Source organism: Callorhinus ursinus, unplaced genomic scaffold (assembly GCF_003265705.2).
Source record: "Callorhinus ursinus isolate GAN/ISIS: 27379988/994484 unplaced genomic scaffold, GSC_fseal_2.0 scaffold82, whole genome shotgun sequence".
Taxonomy (NCBI): Eukaryota; Metazoa; Chordata; class Mammalia; order Carnivora; family Otariidae; genus Callorhinus; species Callorhinus ursinus.
Window position 1 is genome coordinate 2,043,981 of NW_027397144.1, and position 18,471 is coordinate 2,062,451.

The 18,471-nt window shown below is 56.1% G+C and overlaps 2 protein-coding genes across 3 annotated transcripts; both read right to left on the reverse strand.

Annotated features, from left to right (window-relative positions):
• Positions 1–292: 292 nt before the first annotated feature.
• MAN2B1 (mannosidase alpha class 2B member 1) lies at positions 293–15,757 on the reverse strand. Of its 2 annotated transcripts, none has more exons than XM_025863132.2 (24): positions 15,545–15,757; positions 14,728–14,830; positions 14,381–14,554; positions 13,825–14,018; positions 13,019–13,151; positions 12,624–12,769; positions 11,620–11,736; positions 8,758–8,840; positions 8,551–8,671; positions 8,392–8,470; positions 8,092–8,201; positions 7,701–7,808; positions 7,269–7,385; positions 5,892–6,065; positions 4,715–4,812; positions 4,514–4,631; positions 3,191–3,309; positions 2,999–3,100; positions 2,734–2,821; positions 2,471–2,551; positions 1,824–2,051; positions 1,141–1,293; positions 951–1,053; positions 293–484 (listed from the first exon to the last, which is right to left on the reverse strand). In XM_025863132.2, the coding sequence occupies exons 1-24, from the start codon at positions 15,707–15,709 to the stop codon at positions 375–377; spliced, it is 3,024 nt and encodes a 1,007-aa protein (XP_025718917.1). In that variant the 5' UTR covers positions 15,710–15,757; the 3' UTR covers positions 293–374. The 2 variants fall into 2 exon arrangements, with proteins under 2 accessions (XP_025718917.1, XP_025718916.1); XM_025863131.2 differs by having other exon boundaries at positions 8,758–8,843.
• A 1,076-nt stretch (positions 15,758–16,833) lies between these two features.
• Positions 16,834–18,433, reverse strand: WDR83OS (WD repeat domain 83 opposite strand). The gene is made up of 4 exons (XM_025863137.2): positions 18,137–18,433; positions 17,914–18,019; positions 17,311–17,408; positions 16,834–17,215 (listed from the first exon to the last, which is right to left on the reverse strand). Exons 1-4 carry the CDS (start codon positions 18,184–18,186, stop codon positions 17,149–17,151), a joined length of 321 nt encoding a protein of 106 aa, XP_025718922.1. The 5' UTR covers positions 18,187–18,433; the 3' UTR covers positions 16,834–17,148.
• Between the last annotated feature and the right edge of the window lie 38 nt (positions 18,434–18,471).

Sequence of the window (18,471 nt, forward strand, 5' to 3'; positions counted from 1 at the left end):
GTCTGGAAGGCCCCAGGGTACGTCTGGTTCTCTGGGCCTTTATCCCATGCAGGCCCACTCTCAGTAGCTTCTAGAGACAGCTGTGCCACAGCCTGAGCGGATGGAGTGAAGGAGGAGTGGAAGACGGTGGTGGATGAAGTGGGGTGTGGATGGTGTAATCTGGTGTGAGTTCCCTGCCAGGCCTCAGGTCAAGAGTCAACTAGTGTTTGCTGACCTTTCTAGGCCATAAATGAAATCCCCCTCCAAAAACAAACAAAAAACAAAGCACCACTCAGTCACACCTTGACCCAAGTCTTGGTAGTGGCATTTTAATGGCTTTTGTTGGTGGCAGCAGCAGCAGCAGGAGGGGGAGAGTGGGCCTGCCCCCAGTATGTCTAGCCATGCTCTTTCCACTGGACCAAGGCCAGGAAGGTGCGGATTTCCATGGGCTGCAGCGTGATGGTGACAGGGTCCAGCCAAGAGGGAGAGCGCTGGGCTGTGGGGCCTGGGGAGGTGCAAGGGAGAAGTGAGGGGTGCCAACTTCCTCTGCCTCACCCCCTCCTCCTTCCCCTCGGCCTCCACACAGCCATATACCCTCAAATCTATCCCCCAGGGCCTTATTCCCAGACCCGTTTTAAACTGTCTCCCAGGCCCTGAATACCATCCCCAGATCCCCCAATCTGTCCCTGATGTCGGGCCATCTCCTTCACACCCTCAAGCCCTAGCTAAAGACCATCATGCCAACCCCAGGAGTGATGGGCACACCCCTCTTCCCAGAACTAGATACCCAGGGAATCCCATCTCAAACCCTCAAGACCCACTGCTAGTTGCTTAGACCCACTTAAGACCCTTAACCCCCTAACCTGGATCTGAACACCGCCCTAGACGCTAGAGCTCTATCCCGGTCCTGGCCAACATTCCCACACCTCCCACACAGCCCCCAGCCCCCAACTCCCGGTGCAGGCCCCCACCCGTGGCTGGCATCCACTTGAGCCTGGAAGCGCTGGCCCGGAGCTGGTTGGCCGCCAGCGTGGTCTCCTGCAGGTACGTGATGGTGAAGGCGGAGAACAGGTCCTGTAGGCAGTGGATGGGCCCGGCTGAGTGGGGACAAAGCAGGGTTTCCCCTCTCCCTTATCTCCGTTCCACTTCTGCCCTCCTCACCCTCAAATCCAAGGTAACCGGGGAGCTCAGGTTGCCAGAGCCCTCCCCTACAGCGAACTGGTGCTCCAAGCGCAGGAGAAGCGTTGTCCTGTCCCAGCGGGCCAGTGTGAGCAGATGCACCGAGGGAGGCAGCTCCCGGCGGAGCCCTGAGAACTGCAGGAGGCGGGGGGGGCGGGCCGAGGCGCCGTTAGGAGGCGGGGCTCTGACGCAGGGGCGTGGTTTCATCAGGGAGGGAAGAGGCTCAGCTAGAAAGGGTCGGGCTAAGCCAAGGAGGATGGCACAGACCCAGGGAAGGGCGGTAACAGGCTGGGGGCGGGCCCGAGCCCGGAAGGGGCAGACCTGATCTGACTTGGGACCCACTGAGATAGGGCGGGGCTGAAGCTCAGGGGGCGTGGCTAGGGGACGGGACCGAGCGTGGGGAAGTGGAAGGGGCGAGAGGGTGGGGCCCAGTGGAGCCCGCCGGAGAGGGGAGAGGGCAGAGGCTGCGCTAAGACCCAGTCGTGGCGGGATGGGACTCAGCAAGCCGGGACTGCCGGGCAATGGGGCTGAGCTGAGGGGGTGGAACTAGCTTATGGCCTCCCCAGGACAAGTTAGGGGCCGGCGGAGTGGGTCCCGCCTAAGGTCAGGAAAACCCTCCGTGGTTCATTGGGGTCTTCTCCACCTGGCGGCTCCACCCCACTCACCTGCTTGCGCGGGGCGACTCCGGGGTGGTAGGGGGCGCCGCCACCGGGGGCCAGCACCACCTGCGGGGCCAGCAGCTCTTTCTCTGCCTGCAACCGGTGCCCAGTGGCCGCGGTCGGAGCCTTGTCCAGCAGCACGAGGTGGCGCCCTCGCACCCACAGCCCCAACCCCTCCTCCAGCAGCGGCTCCCCTACTCCGCGTCCATCGTCTTTCAGAAGCCTTCGGTGCACCTGTGGGGAGTGGCCAGGAGAGGGTGAGGAGTCCCTCTGGCCGATTTCTGGGCCAGAAATTTGGGTGAGGGCTTGTGGAAGTTTCAAGAGAAACTAAAGAGTGAGAAGAATGGACGCAGAGAAAGGTCTAGTAGGGGACCACCCGCAGAAGTGGGGATCCAACCTAGCAAGGTACTAGGACAGAGGGAGGGAAGGATCTAACGAGATAGGGCAAGTCAGGGCCTGGAGGAGATGGGGAGCTAGGTAGGGACTGAACAAAAGCTTGGAGGAAACTTTCCACATAGGAATGGAGGACTCAGCTGAGTGGGGACTTATAGGCAGTGGGGTGCACCTAGCAGAGAACGGAGCAGAAAGAGGTTTTCAAGGCCCAGTAGGGGGCCAGGGTGGGAACTGGCTGAAACAGGGCTCTGGCCACTCACCATGAGCTCCATGGAGCCGTCCTTCAGGCTGCTGCCCCCCTGGGAGCGGTCAGTCAGCACAGTCAGCTGCACCTTGCCATCCTGGGGGTCGGGGGGTGCGGGGAGAGTGAGGGGCCCCACAGCCAGCCAGCGGTGGCCCCCAGACAGGCATCACAGGGGACGGTGGAGACCACCAAGGACAGCCAAGAGATGCTAAGAATGATGGTGACCCCCACTGTGTGGAGGGGTGCTAAGAAATGGGGAGCAGGATGGGGAGGTGTTACCCTGATGTAAATGCGGCTGTTGACCGGATAGTAATTGCCTGCCACTGGCTCAGTCTGGTTCAGCTTCCAGGTGGGTCGATAATCCCGCCTGGGGGGGCGGGGAGGGTTTGGTCAGGCCTGGGGTCCAGCTCCCCTTCCCGGGTCTATCCATTCCTCACTCCCCCTTCATCCCTTCCCTCCCACACTCAGAGGATCAGCAGACGCCCCCACAGGCCTGGGCCCCCACACACCACAGACCACTCTTTACTGCCCCCAGTCACCCCACCTCCTCTCCAGGATCTCCCGGCCATTGCTGTCCGTGTAGAAGAGTCCTTTTGTCTCCAGCACAGTGTCAAAGCGACTGATGATCTCCTTCCCCCAGCCGTCACTGGACCCGAGGGGATAGCAAGATTGTGAGCTTCACCTATCCCACCCTGCCCTTGCCCCCACCCCCCAAGTCCCAGTGGGTGCCACTCACCCCACAGGTATTGGTCCCACTGTCCACTCCAGCTCCAGGTGCCGCTGTCCTGGGTACAGACGAACCACCTGGGAACACCAGGCTGAGAAGTTCTGGTGCACCTCCTGCACCAAGGGTGTCTGCGGGCACATGCGGGCAGGGGGTAAGTCTAAGCCTGCACCTGCACACTGGCAAGCCCTGTGGATACCCACCCCTGCCATTAACCTCACAGAGGCCTACATCCAGGTCAACTCCACTCGTAGCATGGGAACCTCCCCCACCCACCTAGGTGTGATGCCCACACTTCCCATGTCAGATGTTAACACATAATTCTTCAGTGTAGCATATATGCTTGCTGTCCACCGTTACCACATCTTTCCTCCTTAGAACAGGATTCTAGCTTGGCAAGTGGCTACCTGGAATAAAGACTATGTGGTCCAGTCTTCCGTGAGGCTGTGTAACCATGGTTTGCTCAATGGAAAATGATCAAAGAGGCGTACACAACGTTCCTTGCCTCTTTCCCTCTCTCACTGGCTCAAATGCAAATATGACGGCTGGAGCTTAAGCAGCCATCTTGGGCCATGAGGTAGAAGCTGAATGTTGAGGAGGGCAGAACAATGAGACAGAAGAGGCCTGGATGACTCTGAAGTCACTCCATCTGCCCTGTATGGCCCAGCCAGACTTTCTGTTAGATGGAAAGAAACATCTGTCTTGTTTTAGGCACCATTAATTTTGGCAACTGTTACTGCAGGCAAAACTATATCCTAATTCAGTGACCCACATATGCAGAAGTTCACCTCAAGGGGAATTATGTCGAATGTGAATCTTGCCATTACCTGGCCCACCCCTACCCTAAGAGGAAATGTCAATGAGAGGCCCCGAGAAACCCCACAAGGGCGAGCCCCTGTTCCCAGCCAGATGCACCCTCAGATATCCATCCTAAGAGAATCACCCAAGCCCTATCCAAGTGTGAACTCTCAAATATCCACCTCAGATATAATCCCCTCCAGCACAGATCCTTGGTGAACTCTTCAAGCAACTACACCTGGTTCTCCCCATTCATGGGCCAAGAGGGAACACCCCACCCCCAGTTTCAAAAGCTAAGCATAATCCTGATACCCACAGCAGATGTGAAAGCCTTCGTACTTGCTCCCAAGGAATGACTGTTACTCAACCAGCCGTGAATATCAGCCCTGTGGGAAGATTCTCAATATTCCCCTCAGGTCTTAGCCCTCTTATCTGATAGAGATATAAACCCAACCCCTGACCCTACCCACATATAGCTCACCACCCCCCCAAGCTCCACCCCCCCCCCCCAAACACTCATCATTCAAGGCCCCAGACCTTCACCACGTGCGTCTGAGCCCAGTGGCTCACGATCAATGGTTCCTGGCGGTTGGGTCTGAAGATATAGGCACCTGAGACCTGGCTGCTTAGGTCGTTGCCTACACTGGCGTTGTACCTGGGGCCGGGGCAGGTGAGAGTCAGGCAAGTGACCTTAGCTCTACTTACACCCCCTCCCTGACCTGGTGGTCCCCCCCTCACCAGTAGAAGGCTTGGCGAACAGGCAGCAGGAGGTTCTGGTCCAGGTTCTCCAACTCCACCAAGAGTCCCGTGTCAGGGTCAAACCTAGCCCGGAGGTACTGGGTAGAGAAGGGCAGGCACAGGTTAATAACCATCCTCTCAGCCAAGGGCAGCTTCTTCATCCTTCCTGGGACTCAGGAGAAAGCCCAGGAGCTACCCTCCCCTCCTCTCTCTCTCTCTCTCTCCTCACACCTGACCCTATTAACAAATCCTAACAGCTCTACCTTCCACCTCCTCAATCTGACCACTTCTCACCATTTCCATGGCCTTCTAAGACTAGTGCGGCAGACCCCTTCCAGGCTCGCTTCCCCAGTCAGTTCCCCCCCACCCGCGGCCACCAGAGGGCGCCAGTGACACCCTAAATACCCTCCTAGCCAGTCGGCTTGGGCCCAGGGCTGACTCGCGCATTTGACAAAAGGAATCAGTGCCATGGCCCAGGAGACTTTTAGGGGCCAATGGAAATATGTAAATTTTGATTTCTTCTACAATCAGAAGAAAACTTAAATGTAATAATAATGAATATATTATACTCGTCTTTTACAGCCACCTGCTCATGAAATACAATTTTTAACTTTTTTTTTTTCCTAATGGAAAAAGGGACCCACAAAGGCAAAAGTGCTAGGGCCCATTACAGTCTTGATGCAGCCCTGTTCCCGACGTGGCTCCTTCGAAGTAAAAGCCAAAGTCTTTCCCTTTGGCCCTCAAGTCTTGCAGAGTCTGACCTGTCACCCAATACCCGCCCCTTGAGCCCCAGGGGGTTCCTGAAACACTCAGCACCCTTCTGCCTGAGGGCTCTTGCTTCTGCCTCGCTGCCTGCCTGGATCCCTCTTCCCCTACATGGCCACGTGGGTGGCTCCCTCCCTCGAGTCTCTGCCCTGCCTCACTTAATTTGCAAACTCCTACCACTGTCAGCCCTCATGTATCTGTCCAGTGTCATCCATGATGACACTGGGTCCTCACGGACCCAGGAATGGATACTGAGGCTCAAAGGGAGGTGGTCACTTACTGGAGGGCACATAATGAGGGACTGGTAACTAGACCATGAACCCAAGACCCACTGATCCAGAGTCCATGCAACTCACCATGACACCTCAAATTTGTCACAGGGGAAGGGAAGGGCATCTGAACGGAGTCTCACCTCATTTTGGATGGCCAAGTCATGGGACCAGGACTTCTGGGATCTGGGCTGGCGGTTGTGGGCGTTGGGGCTCCGGCCAGGCACCTGGGTTACTGAGTAGATGCTGAAGCCCAGGGCAGGCACGGAGGCTGAGAAAAGCAGCTCCGAACTGTCTGAGCTAGGAAGTCTCACCAACTTGGGTAACGGAGGAGGGAAACTGAGTCAAGAGGCTGTGAGTATAAATACTGAGCTGTACATAAAGGGATGGGTCGAACTCCAGGAGAAGAATGAGCCCCAGGTGGGGAGAAGAAATATAGGTGTTGGCCAGGGAGGATCGAGTGTCAAATTCTGAGTTAAAGATTGCAGAGAAGATTCATAAAGTGGGGGGAAAAACACTTATGGGGTGCAGAGACTGTGGGAGAAGGGGAAGTGAGGGGGGAAATGGGGAAGGAAATCCTTGAAGCAGGGGAATGAGGGAAAGGCGGTTCGAGAGGAGGAAGAGATTCATAGGTAGAGGCCTTCTAGGATGAGGGAAATAAAGTAAAAAGAAAAAAGAAAATTCGGGGCGCCTGGCTGGATCAGTTGGTAGAGCATGCCACTCAAGCTCAGTGTTGTAAATTGGAGCCCCACATTGGATGTGGAGATTACTTAAAAAAATAAAATCTTAAAAAATAAAATATTTTTGGGCGCCTGGGTGGCTCAGTTGGTTAAGCGACTGCCTTCGGCTCAGGTCATGATCCTGGAGTCCTGGGATCGAGTCCCGCATCCGGCTCCCTGCTCAGCAGAGAGTCTGCTTCTCCCTCTGACCCTGCCCCCTTTCATGCTCTCTCTCTATCTCATTCTATCTGTCAAATAAATAAATCAAAAGATTTTATTTATTTATTTGACAAAGACAGAAACAGCGAGAGAGGGAAAACAAGCAGGGGGAGTGGGAGAGGAAGAAGCAGGCTTCCCGCTGAGCAGGGAGCCCCACGCAGGCCGATCCCAGGATCCTGGGATCATGACCTGAGCTGACGGCAGATGCTTAACGACTGAGCCACCCAGGTGCCCCTAAAATATATATATTTTTTTAATTCATGAGGAGACATTAAAAAGGGAGAGACTGTCCGAGAGGCAGGACAGGGGGGTAAGGGCGAGCGGATGTTTCCAAGGGGGTATGATGTTAAGGGGCAGAAAAAGAAAAAGTAGGAGGCGCAAGGTATTGATGGAGGGGGAGATATTAAAGAAAGAGTTACCGGAGAGAGGGAGGCGTCCATGGGAGGAGTTATCCATGGAGGGAGATGTGTCCGTGGGGTGGGGTGAGGTGGGGGGTAGAAATCCCCAGGAGGAGGTGTCCAAGGCAGGAGGTAATCATGGGGGGTGGTACTCATAGGAGAAATATTTGTTGAAAGGGCTTACATCGCTGGGCACAATTGTGCCGTTCGGGTCCCTCACGTCGAAAATGTGGTCGCTGACTGGCAGCCGCACCATCCAATCCACTTTCCGCCCCAAGGGGTTATAAATGGTCACTTGGAACTGGTGTGGGAGGGCCAGATCGGGCATGGGTCACAGCAGGCCTTCTTGAAACCCACCCACCACACGCGGCAACGTCCTTGGGTGATCCAAGCCCCCATGGGGTGCTTTGGTCTCTCCCACCCCAGCTTCACTGCCCCCCAAGTGATCGCTCCGCAGACCGATCCTCCCAACCAATTTCACAACCGGCAGGTACCCCAAGAGCCCCTCAGTCCGAGCCCCGCCTCCTCCAGGCCCCGCCCCCTCTGTCCTCATTTTCCAGTGCTGTCCTACCCACCTGCTCCCTGGCCCCGCCCCTCCAGCCCGAGCCCGGCTCACGCTCTTAGCGGTCTGGCTGAGCGGACAGACACTGATGTTGAGGTTGCGGCAGTACGTGAAGTCCTCCTTGGAGCCGCTGAGCCGCGCTAGCGCATTGCTCAGGAGAACCTGTGGGAGGGAGAGTAAAGGTCCATGGGTCAGCTCTGGAGGCCCACCCAGGTCTCCCTCCGTGTCCCCTCCCGGACCCCGCCCCTTACCTGTCCCCGCCCACGAGCGCTCCTAGGCTCCGCCCCCTTCCAGTCTCCGCCTCTCGCATCCCAGGCCCCGCCCCATGCAGGCATTTCTAGACTCCACCCCACTGTCTTTGACCACGCCTCTTCCGGTGTCCACCCTTTCATTCTACACCCGCTTCTTCCAGGCCCCGCCCCCTCCCTGGCTCCACCCCGCGCACCTCGCAGGGCCCCCAGCCTGCTGCCAGCTGGCGCGCGTAGTCGTTGGCCACGTGCTGCCGGGAGGTGCCGCTGACCGCGTCGTGATGCTGGAGCACTGCCATCGCCTCATCTGCAGGCAGACGGTGAACCGGCTGGGGGTCTCTGCAGGACTCTCAGTCCAGACCCCAAGGAGACGGGAAAGTTCACGTGTGGGAGGGCAGGGTCCCGAGGAGCTTTATGAGGGGACTCGATGGGGTGGCCGAGGGTCGGTGTGTCCAGCTTCAGACACACTCCCGTCCCCTCATCGTCTCAACACCTACTGAGGGGTGCACTGTCTCCTGAGCCATAGGGCCCCACGTTGGCCGCCGGACCCGCCAGTGCCTCCAGCTGGTTGCACACCTGGGGAACAGAGGAGGTGTGTTGGGGCCCCGGATCTGTTGGGACCCCTGTGCGCCCCCTTGAACCCAGCGCCCACTCACCTGCAGAAAGTTGTAGCTGAGGCGCTCATAGCGTTTGAGGGCCGGCCGGCTGGAAAAGTAGCCGGTCCAGAACTTGTGGGGGCCGTCCGCGTAGGGAAAGAAGTCATCTTGTTTTACCGACCTGCAGCGGCAGAGGCATTGAGGGCCGGGTCATGACCCAAAGAGCAGGCCAACCCCCCCCCCAAGCTCCCATTTCCCCCCAAATACCAGGTGAGGTTGGCCTTGTTCAGCTCCCAGAGGTAACAGGCGGGAGTGGAGTAGAGAACATTGACGCGGCTCCCGTTGGCCTGCTGCTGGGGGGAGGTGTCCGTGTGTGAGCCCTCGGGAGCCGGCACCTTCCCAGGGGGCCCCCAGGTGTGCACACACATCCTCATACACATGTGCGCACCTTCACGCATGCGGTGGGTTCGGATTCTTGTAGTACACATTTTGAGTGCAAACCAATGGCCCAGTGTGAGGCTGAATTTTGGCAGCAACTCAACATTACCAGCATGGAAAGAATTTCACGGATGCGAGAATAAACCTGAAATTTTTACTAAACTTTTTTTAATTCCAATTTTATCATTAAAATTTTTTTTTGTGGGGGCGCCTGGGTGGCTCAGTTGGTTAAGCGTGGGACTCTTGATTTGGGTTCAGGTCATGATCTCAGGGTCGTGAGAAAGTCCCCGCCTAAGGCTCTGCGTTCAGGAGGGAGTCTGCTTGAGATTCTCTCTCCCTCTCCCTCTGTTCCTCCCCCGCTTGTCCCCCCTCTCTAAATAAATAAATAAAATCTTAAAAAAAAATTTGTGTGTGTGGAAAAACTAAGTATGACATTAAAGGGCAGGAGTGACCATTTCTCAGGACTGTCAGATTATTGCTCAATGACACCATTGTTAGAATGAATGGAGGCTCACTTTCAACTGAGGTGGAGGAACAAGAAGGTGACCTCCTCTGTGAAGAAAAAGATGTTTGTTCTGCTTGTGTTGTGAACCCAGTGCCTGGTACACAGTAGGTGCTCACTAAACACTTGAGTGAATGAAGGGAAGTGAATGGAACTACACGCCTTTATGTGCATCCACGTCTACCCCTGAACACACAGTCACATACACAGTTACACACACACACACACACATACACACACACACAGGATTTGCTCAACAAACAATCATTTGCTTCTTCAATATGCTCAGGATTTCAGACACAATCTAGAAGCAGAGGCCAGCCCCACTCTCCTGGAACCCACAGCCAAGTGGAGGAGAGATATTGAACAGATAGTCTGTTACAATCAGCCTGGCTGTGGCCTCATGGGGTATTTGTGGGGACTGTGTGTACACAGAGGAAAGGGCAAGAGCTCCACCTGTGTTTGGTGAAGACTTCCTGGAGGAGGAAACATTGCAGCTTGCGTGTTAAAGGAGAAGCAGGTGTTCAGCCCCAAATAACAGTAATAAGCAACCACCATAATATCGATTATTTACCTGGCCCTGTTCTACTGACCTGTGTAAACGAACTCATTAAACCCTAACAGCCTTATCAGGTGGGAGCCACCATTATGCCCATTTTCTAAATAAGAAAACTAAGGCAGAGCGCCTAAGATTTCTCAGGGTCACAGAGCCACTAAGTGGCAATCGAGGGATTTGAAGTAAGAGACTCTATTTCCAATAGAATGCAGTGGGCAGAGGAGCGGAACAGGGCAGGAGGAAAGCCTTGGCAGCTCAGGACCATGATATTTACAGAAGAAAGTGATCAAGGTGTCCAGGGCTCCTCGGGGTCACAGGGAGGCCTGGAAAATATCTTTTGGAAGGCCCTCGGTGATGTTCCTGAGGGTGTTTTGGGTGAAACGGTGGTGCTGGGAGCAAGCAGAAGCTGAGAACATGGAGACTACCAGTAGACAGCCCTGAGGACAGAACTGATGGGAAGGACATTTCAGATGCGAGAGGCCCAAGGATGTCTGAGTCCTGATTCCCAGAACCTGTCAGGTTACGTGGTAAAGGGAAATTAAGGCTGCAAATGGAGTTCAGGTTGCCGATAAGCTGACCTTAAAATAGATTATCCTAGATGATCTGTAGGGCCCAGTGTCAACACGGGTCTTTAAAAGAGGAGGGGGGGGCACCTGGGTGGCTCAGTCAATTGAGAGTCCAACCCTTGATTTTGGCTCAGGTCATGATCTCAGCGGCTTGAGATCGAGCCCCGTGTCTGGCTCTACGCTTAGCGTAGAGTCTGCTTGAGATCCTCTCTCTCCCTCTCCCTCTGCCCCTCCCTGCCTTGCGCTAGCACACACTCTCTCTCCAAATAAATAAATTTTTTTAAAGATTTTATTTATTTATTTGACACAGAGAGAGAGACAGCGAGAGAGGGAACACAAGCAGGGGGAGTGGGAGAGGGAGAAGCAGGCTTCCCGCGGAGCAGGGAGCCCGATGCGGGGCTCGATCCCAGGACCCCGGGATCATGACCTGAGCCGAAGGCAGACGCTTAATGACTGAGCCACCCAGGTGCCCCTAAATAAATTTTTTTAAAAAGTGGAAGAGAAAAGAGGGAGTGAGAGTAAGAAAGAGACGTGATGAGAGACGCAGGGGCAGAAAGCTGCTGCGTGGCTGGCTTGCAAGATGGGGGGCCATGAGTCAAGGAATGCAGGAGGCCTCTGGAAGTTGGACACTCTCCCCAAGAGCTTCCAGAAGGAACCCAGCCCTGGGACGCCTGGGTGGCTCAGTCGGTTAAGTGGCTGCCTTCGGCCCGGGTCATGATCCCAGGGTCCTGGGATCGAGTCCCACATCGGGCTCCTTGCTCAGCAGGAGCCTGCTTCTCCCTCTCGCTCCCTCTACTTATGCTCTCTCTGTCAAATAAATAAAATCTTTAAAAAAAAAAAAAAAAAAGGAACCCAGCCCTGCTGACGTCATGATTTTTAACGCAGTCAGAATTGTGTCCGACTTCTGGCCTACAAAACTGTAAGATATTTCTGTTGTTTTCAGCCGCTATGGTTGTTGGTCATTTGTTATAGTAGCAATATAAAAGTAAGAGAGCACCCACTGGGATGCATATGACCCAAGGGCCAGGGATCCAAGCACATTCATGCACACGAGCTGGCACACTTACCTGAGCGTTGACCAGCTGGATGAGCCGGTCAAGGTTCTTGAACCACATGTTGGCATTCTCATACTGGAAGTCTGAGCCCATGGTCATTATGGTGTGGTTGGTGCGGTAGTACTGGCCCTGCAGGTGGAATGGAGAATTCCTCAGGCCAGGGTGTCCTGGGCCATCCCTGCAGATAGCTGTGTCGTGCTATATATGTGGTCATGAGTGCGGGTGCTGGGGCGCCTGGGTGGCTCAGTCGTTGAGCGTCTGCCTTCAGCTCAGGTCATGATCTCAGGGTCCTGGGATCAAGCCCCACACTGGGCTCCCTGCTCAGCGGGGAGTCTGCTTCTCCCTCTCCCTCTGCCCCTCCACCCCTGCTTGTGTGTACTCACTCTCTCTCCCCCTCTCAAATAAATAAATAAAATCTTTAAAAATAATAAAATAAATGGGCGCCTGGGTGGCTCAGTTGGTTAAGCGACTGCCTTCGGCTCAGGTCATGATCCTGGAGTCCTGGGATCGAGTCCCATATCGGGCTCCCTGCTCAGCAGGGAGCCTGCTTCTCCCTCTGACCTTCTTCCCTCTTGTGCTCTCTGTCTCTCATTCTCTCTCTCTCAAATAAATAAAATCTCTAAAAAAAATAATAATAAAATAAAATAAATGAATCTTTAAAAAACAAGTGTGGGTGCACGTAGAGGAGTGGAGAGGGAGTGGAAGTGGGTCCTGTGGGAGCACAGGGACACATGTAAAAATAGCCTCACGCTGTTGAGTACTCCTCTTGGACCCAGATGAGGGCACTGAAGCACTGCCATGCTGTCTCATGCCTTTGGTGAGCATTTGGGGCAGCAAAGGTTGTCTGCAGTCTTCTAATCAGAAATGAACACATCTGGGAGGGGAGCCTGGCGATGGTGAATGGAATGCTACCTTCCTCCGAGGGTGATGAGGAAGTGTTAGGGAATGCCCGCGCCGTGGAAAGGGCCCAGTGCATTATGAACACAAGTCTCACGGGCTCTGCACAGTAGGGTTACCTGGGCAGTAGCCAACTGCAGGAAGTAATCGACCAACTCCTTGGCATTGTACTCGGGGCTGCGCGGGTCCTCCACAAAGGGCTTGTCAGCACACAGCGTGTCCCAGCACAGTTTCTCCGGTGGGTTGTAAATATTGGGGAGCACACCTGCATGCCACACCAGGCTCAGTGCCCCAGACCTGCCCTGGGGTCAAAGCCTGCCACACCCCACCCAGGAGGGACCTCAGAATTTGCAGGGCCCAGTGCAAAGTGTAAGTGCTGGGTCCTTGTTCGTAAATTATTAAGAGTTTCAGGACAATGACAACAGAGTATAAAAGCAAACCCAGGGCCCTCTGAGCATGGTCCCAGGTCCCATGCCCCTGGGGCCTGCCCTGACCCCACCCCACACGCCCTTACTGGTAAAGAGGTCGGCTACTGGGGGCTCTAGGCTGGCGCTAGCCCGCCAAACCTGCTCCATCTCTTGCTTCTTCTTCCGCACCCCCTTATCTTGATAATCCAGACGCCCGAAGAAGAAGCCATCAAAGCCCATCTGGAGGTGGGGCGGGATGAGGACCGGGATCAGAGGGCAGGAGCAGTGGGTGCCCAGTCCTCTCCCCACCACCCACCCGTCCCCTCAGCGTGGGAGGGGCAGTCAGAGCACAGTTAGAAAAAGCAGGTCTGAAACGAGGAAGGGCTCCAGCTCATTTTGAAGCTTGGGGAAGGGTCAGACGACACCGCGGGAGGGCTGGGAGGCGTGGGTACAACGCTAGAACAGACTTCCACCTACCCCAGCTTGGAAAGGGGCCTGACTCAAAGCTTTCCCCCTTAAGCAGCCTTAGAATGGAAGGGATCAGAGAGTGGAAAGGGGACGCCATCATGGTGAAGGTTGTGAAGCCGGTTGAAAAGCAGGGCAGGCCTCCACCTGCCACCTGGCTTTGTAGAGAACCCGGGATCATAGCAAATGGGGTGGGGCCAGGGCTACAATGAGGGGCTGGTGTGGGGCCCGGGAGGAGCCAGCTGGAGTGGGGTCACATCCCGGGTGGAGGCAGAGCAGAAAGGCTGGGAGCACGGGAGGCAAGCAGTAACGGGATTCATAGCTCACCCAAGAGGCAGGGCCTCAAGGGACCAGGGGACAGGGCCTGGGCCAGGTGAGCCTGCAGGGAAGGGCGGGGCTTGAGTGGCCAAGGGAGGAGTCAGAGCTAGGAGTGAGGTGGGTAGATCACCTGTGCAAACAGCGAGGCCTGCTCCCGAGAGTGACCAAAGGGGTCAATGTGCCAGGCCACACGGGGGCGCCCATCTTTGCCAAATGTGTTTTCCAGAAAGCGCAACCCAAGCGTCATCTGGTCTATGATGGCTCCGTAGTGGGTGGCTGCCTCATCGTTCATCACCCAGCCACCGTTGGCAAACTCCAGGCGTCCTGTGTGGGAAGGGCAGTCTGGGTGGATTGTCAGGGCCAGGACTGGGGCCAGGGGTGGCCATGCAGGGGATAAGAAGGCCTGCCTGCAAACCTAGGCCTGGAGGGAGAAGAGGCGTCAATCCCAAGCCAATATAGCCAGACATGGAACAGAGGGCCCCCTGCATGGCAGGCTTCCCTGAGGATCCCCTGGAGGTGGGGCCCTGTAGAATGCATAGGAGTTCTAGAAATAAAGGGAAATTCCAGGCAGGCAGAGCCACATGCACATACAGGCTGCACAGGACATGATAAAATCTCAGAAGCTGGAGGGTCAGAAACAGAGCTGAGCTGGGCTTCCTCTTTTCACTTCCTTCGGGCAGGCTCACCCTGGCGCACCAGGTCCCGCACAACTTCCTGTGTTGCATTTGTCTGCTGGTGCCACCAACGGGAGAAGAAGGCAATCTCCACATAGATGAATCGGCGGGTGGGCTCCATCAGCAGGGAAGAGATGACTGAGTCTAGGATGTACTGCACACCCGCATGCTGGACGTCATTCTGGACTGTGGGCACAGGGGTCAGGCAGTCAGGGACAAATGAGCCAAGGGGGACATTCTTAGACACAGGAGCTCAAACTGGACCATGTCCCCCTTCCCAATGTCCAGGACCCAGAAAGGATCTGAAGGGCTCAAAGGGGCATGGGGGCCCCACGGGGAAGTCTCCATGCTCTACTCACTGCCATAAAAGTACTGGTCCACAGTCTTGAGCCAGCCCACATCGTCATGCGTGTGGGCCACCAGGTGCACGTTGAGCATGTCCGGATGCACCACAGGGCATGTCTGCACAGGGACCCCAAATACACACACCCTGTCAGTTACACAGAGGTTAAGAAGCAGGCTGGGGTGGGGCTGGGGGCACAAGATAAGTTTTGATCTAGAGGTGAGTGACTCTGAGAAATGGGGCCAGGCCCTTCTAGGGAGGACACCCACAGAGATGGGCATACAAATACAACTCCCATTTGACACAACCCCTCAGGGCAGCTCTCACTCACACCCTGGGTTAACAGTAATAGTAGTAGCAAATGATTATTAGGCATTTGCAAATAGGAAGCAGCCACCCTGGGACTTGGGGGGCAATATTATCTCATTTTCAGATGAGAGCACTGAGGATCAGAGTGGTTAAGTGACTTGCCCCAAATCACACAGCCAGGAAGTCAGGGAGCCAGACTGGAACTCCAGGCAGGCTGACTCCAGAGTCCCAGCTCTCAAGCAATCCCCCTGCTCGCACATACACACATATATCCAATCACACAGTTAAGTGCATGCAAAGTCTAGGCAAGCCGACCCACAGAAGGAAGGAGGCAGGTACAGAGAGCCCAATTCTCAGACTCACACAGCCAGACCTTTCAATGACGCAAAGCATGCCTTCAGGCCACACTGTCATATGAACAACCATTCACTAGGCACCCACAGAGCAAACCCACCCACACCTCCGGACCCTACTCGGGGCTTCGTTCCAGCTTGGGTACATTTCCGCTCCCGGGCCATGCTCACCTCGTATCCCGCGGCCCGAGCGCCGGGCGCCGCCACCAACAACAAAAAAAGAAAGGAGAGAGGCGGGAGCGGTGGCTGCAGCGCGCGGGAGCTCGTCGTGGGCCCTGACGCGCCCCGGCCGCCACGGCCAGCGCGGACCCCCGAAGGCCGCGCGTCGGCGGCCATGGCTCCGCAGCTACTGCCGCCGCCGCCGCCACGGCCACCGCAGCCGCCTCCAGGGACTGCCCGGGCCCGGAGAGGCAGGGCAAACGCCCCGCCCCCAGAACCGGACCTAGCCAATGGTTGCTGGCGGGGGCGGGGCTAGGGTGCGGCCGGGCGCGTCACGGGACGGAGGCCTCAGCTCTGGCTAACCCCTGGGGACACTAGGAGTGTGCGGAGGCGTCGGACGTGTCCCACCCTCGGGTGCTGGTTTAGCCAGGGGAGCCGTGAGTGTCTCACCGCCTCCGAGTGGCCTCGGAGTGTCCCTTTGACCCCGTGGACGCAGAGGCTTCAGACTTTGCTCCGAGTGTAGTTTGCTTAGGAGGCGGGAGTGTGTGCGTGGATTCCTAGGATGTCCCATTGATCTTCAGGGCTAGGGTCTTGGAGGGACCTAGCTTGCTAGGAGCAGGGGTTGATGGTGGTCCTGTTCTGTCCTATGAGTATTATGCATAGAGGAACTGCCCTTGGGGTACTGAGGATGGGAGGTACCCAGCCTGATTGGAAGAAATACCCATGGGACTCACGTGAGGCATGACAGGTGGAGGAGGACTCAGTGTTTCATGCTTTTCCCAATCCCTATTAGTCCATCGAGCTCACTGATACTACCCGATTTGTCGGATAAGAAAATGAAAACCCAGGACGCCTGGGTGGCTCAGTCGGTTAAGCGGCTGCCTTCGGCTCAGGTCATGATCCCAGGTTCCTGGGATCGAGCCCCGCATCAGGCTCCCTGCTCCTCGGGGGGCCTCCTTCTCCCTCTCCCTCTGCCTGTCGTTCTGCCTACTTGTGCTGTCAAATAAATAAATAAAATCTTTAAAAAAAAGAAAATGAAAACCCACATTCCTCAGGTCAGCAGAACCCACCTGCTGAGTTGCCAGAGGACAGGGATCACTGTCCTGCCTCTGGCAGCTGACTTAAGTCACAAGGCTTATAAAATAAGCAAGTGAACTGACTTGTCACAAGGCTTGTGCAATAAGCAAGTGAACGACCAGAAGGCTCCAGGCTAGAGCCCCAACAAAGGCCTGAGTGGAGGATCTGGAGCCCTTCCCCCAATAGGAAGAGCATCCGCAATGCACAGGAGAGGGGTCCCAAAGAACAGCCAAAATGCAAAACTTTATTAATAATTAACTGGTTTCAACAAAAAAACGAGTGGATACACGTAGAAACATGGACAGCATCTCCCCCAGCAGCAGGCAGGGTGGGAAAGGCAGGCAGGAGAGGTAAGCCTAGGGTATTCCCCTCTGCCCAGCAGAAGTGGAATCCCAGGTAAAGGGTCAGGTTCCCTCCATCCAGCTGTGAGTCCTGAGACTACCTCATTCAGGGAAGCCCAGGACAGCAGCTGAGGGCAGAGGCTGAACAGCCAGGGGCCAGGCCTGGGGGAAGGTGTACAGAGTAGTCCTAGGATGACATCACCAGGGGGGCGTCATGGGCTGAGGGTTCTGCAGATATGACATCACCACGGCAGAGATGGACAGCCTGAGACGGGAGAGAGGTGTCAGTCCAGGATGGGTAGGCTTGGGTCCCCCTCTCCCACTTACTCAGGAGTCCTCCTTCTCTAGGCCTAGACTCACATGAAGCTACTCATCATCTGTTTAGTGTCCTCAGAGCTCCGGGAGTTGGCAAAGCTGATGAAGGAGCAGTAGACAGCCACCCAAGCGCACCACTTCAGCTGGGGAAAGGCAGGTGAATGGGGGTATTTGGTCAGTGACAGGCACACCAATGAACCCCCATAGGGGCATTCCCAGGCACGGGTTCTAACCCACTGATTCCACCCGACGCAGCTTGCACCTTATCCCCAAGAATCCCTCAGTCCCATTCCCCCTAGCCTATTCCAGGTACCCAGTTTCTCGTCGTACTCTCTTGGTCTGCGTCTCTGACCGCACCACATACTCTCAGGCCTAAGAAGACTGGCCTTTGACATAGCTCGTGATGCTAAGAACCCCATCCTTTCTCCACGAGTCCCCTCCTTCAGACCGACTTCCCATGTACCCACCCGGACCCCTGGCTTCCCCTCTGGCTCTGGCTTTCGCGGCCGGGCAACACCGCAGCCCCGCCCCCGGCCAGGCCCACGCCCCGCCCCCTCAGCGTCAGCCCCGCCTCATTCCGAATCGGCTCCCCCCACCCGCTTCGCTATCAGGCGGAGCCTACGCCAAAGGAAACTCAGCGCCGCCCACCTTGAGCATGAGACCGCACATGCTGAAGATCATGCCGAGGAGGTTCATGTAGTCCGGCGTCGGGTCGTCCAAGGCCGGGTTACACTCGCTCGGCGGGGGCTTGTACCTGCGGCAGGCTCAAGGGTCAGAGGCACTCAAAGTCCCGCCCCCCGAAATGGACAAGCGCTTCCCTGGGCCTCGCCCCACAACCCGAGCCCTGTTCCCGTGACGTTGGGGTCCTCACCTCAGCACTTTGTTTGGCCTTCGTGGGTCCGACATATTGTTGGTGGACATGGCGGGTCGGAGGTCGAGCCTCTTCCGCTACGGGAGTTGCAGCTTCCGGCGCGGAAACGGAGGGTGGCTTTTAGAGTGGCACCCACAGGCTTCGAGCTTCCGTTCCCAGCGGCCGGGGCCAGGACTCCTCCCAGCCAGGGGACAGAGAATTAGAAGAGACCAAAAATGTTCCTTGAAAACAAGAAGTAGGGAAAGAAACCTAGAAGCTGGAGTCAGGTTTCAGTATTCCCAGCACTGTCCCGAAAAAAGCCGAACATTTGAACCGGAAGTGAGCAATAGGAAGTA

Bases quoted from the DNA above. Each gene is read 5' to 3' on its own strand.
- MAN2B1 (XM_025863131.2), bottom strand. From the start codon at position 15,709: ATGGCCGCCGACGCGCGGCCTTCGGGGGTCCGCGCTGGCCGTGGCGGC. The intron at 8,202-8,391 runs GTAGGTGTTGAG...GTCTGCCTGCAG, and splicing joins AGGAGACAGTGCACCCCTCA to ATGAGGCGATGGCAGTGCTC. The intron at 7,386-7,700 runs GTGAGCCGGGCT...CTCCCACACCAG, and splicing joins TCAGCCAGACCGCTAAGAGC to TTCCAAGTGACCATTTATAA.
- WDR83OS (XM_025863137.2), bottom strand. From the start codon at position 18,186: ATGTCCACCAACAATATGTCGGACCCACGAAGGCCAAACAAAGTGCTG. The intron at 18,020-18,136 runs GTGAGGACCCCA...AGCCTGCCGCAG, and splicing joins AGGCCAAACAAAGTGCTGAG to GTACAAGCCCCCGCCGAGCG. The intron at 17,216-17,310 runs GTGAGTCTAGGC...CTCCCGTCTCAG, and splicing joins CAGATGATGAGTAGCTTCAT to GCTGTCCATCTCTGCCGTGG.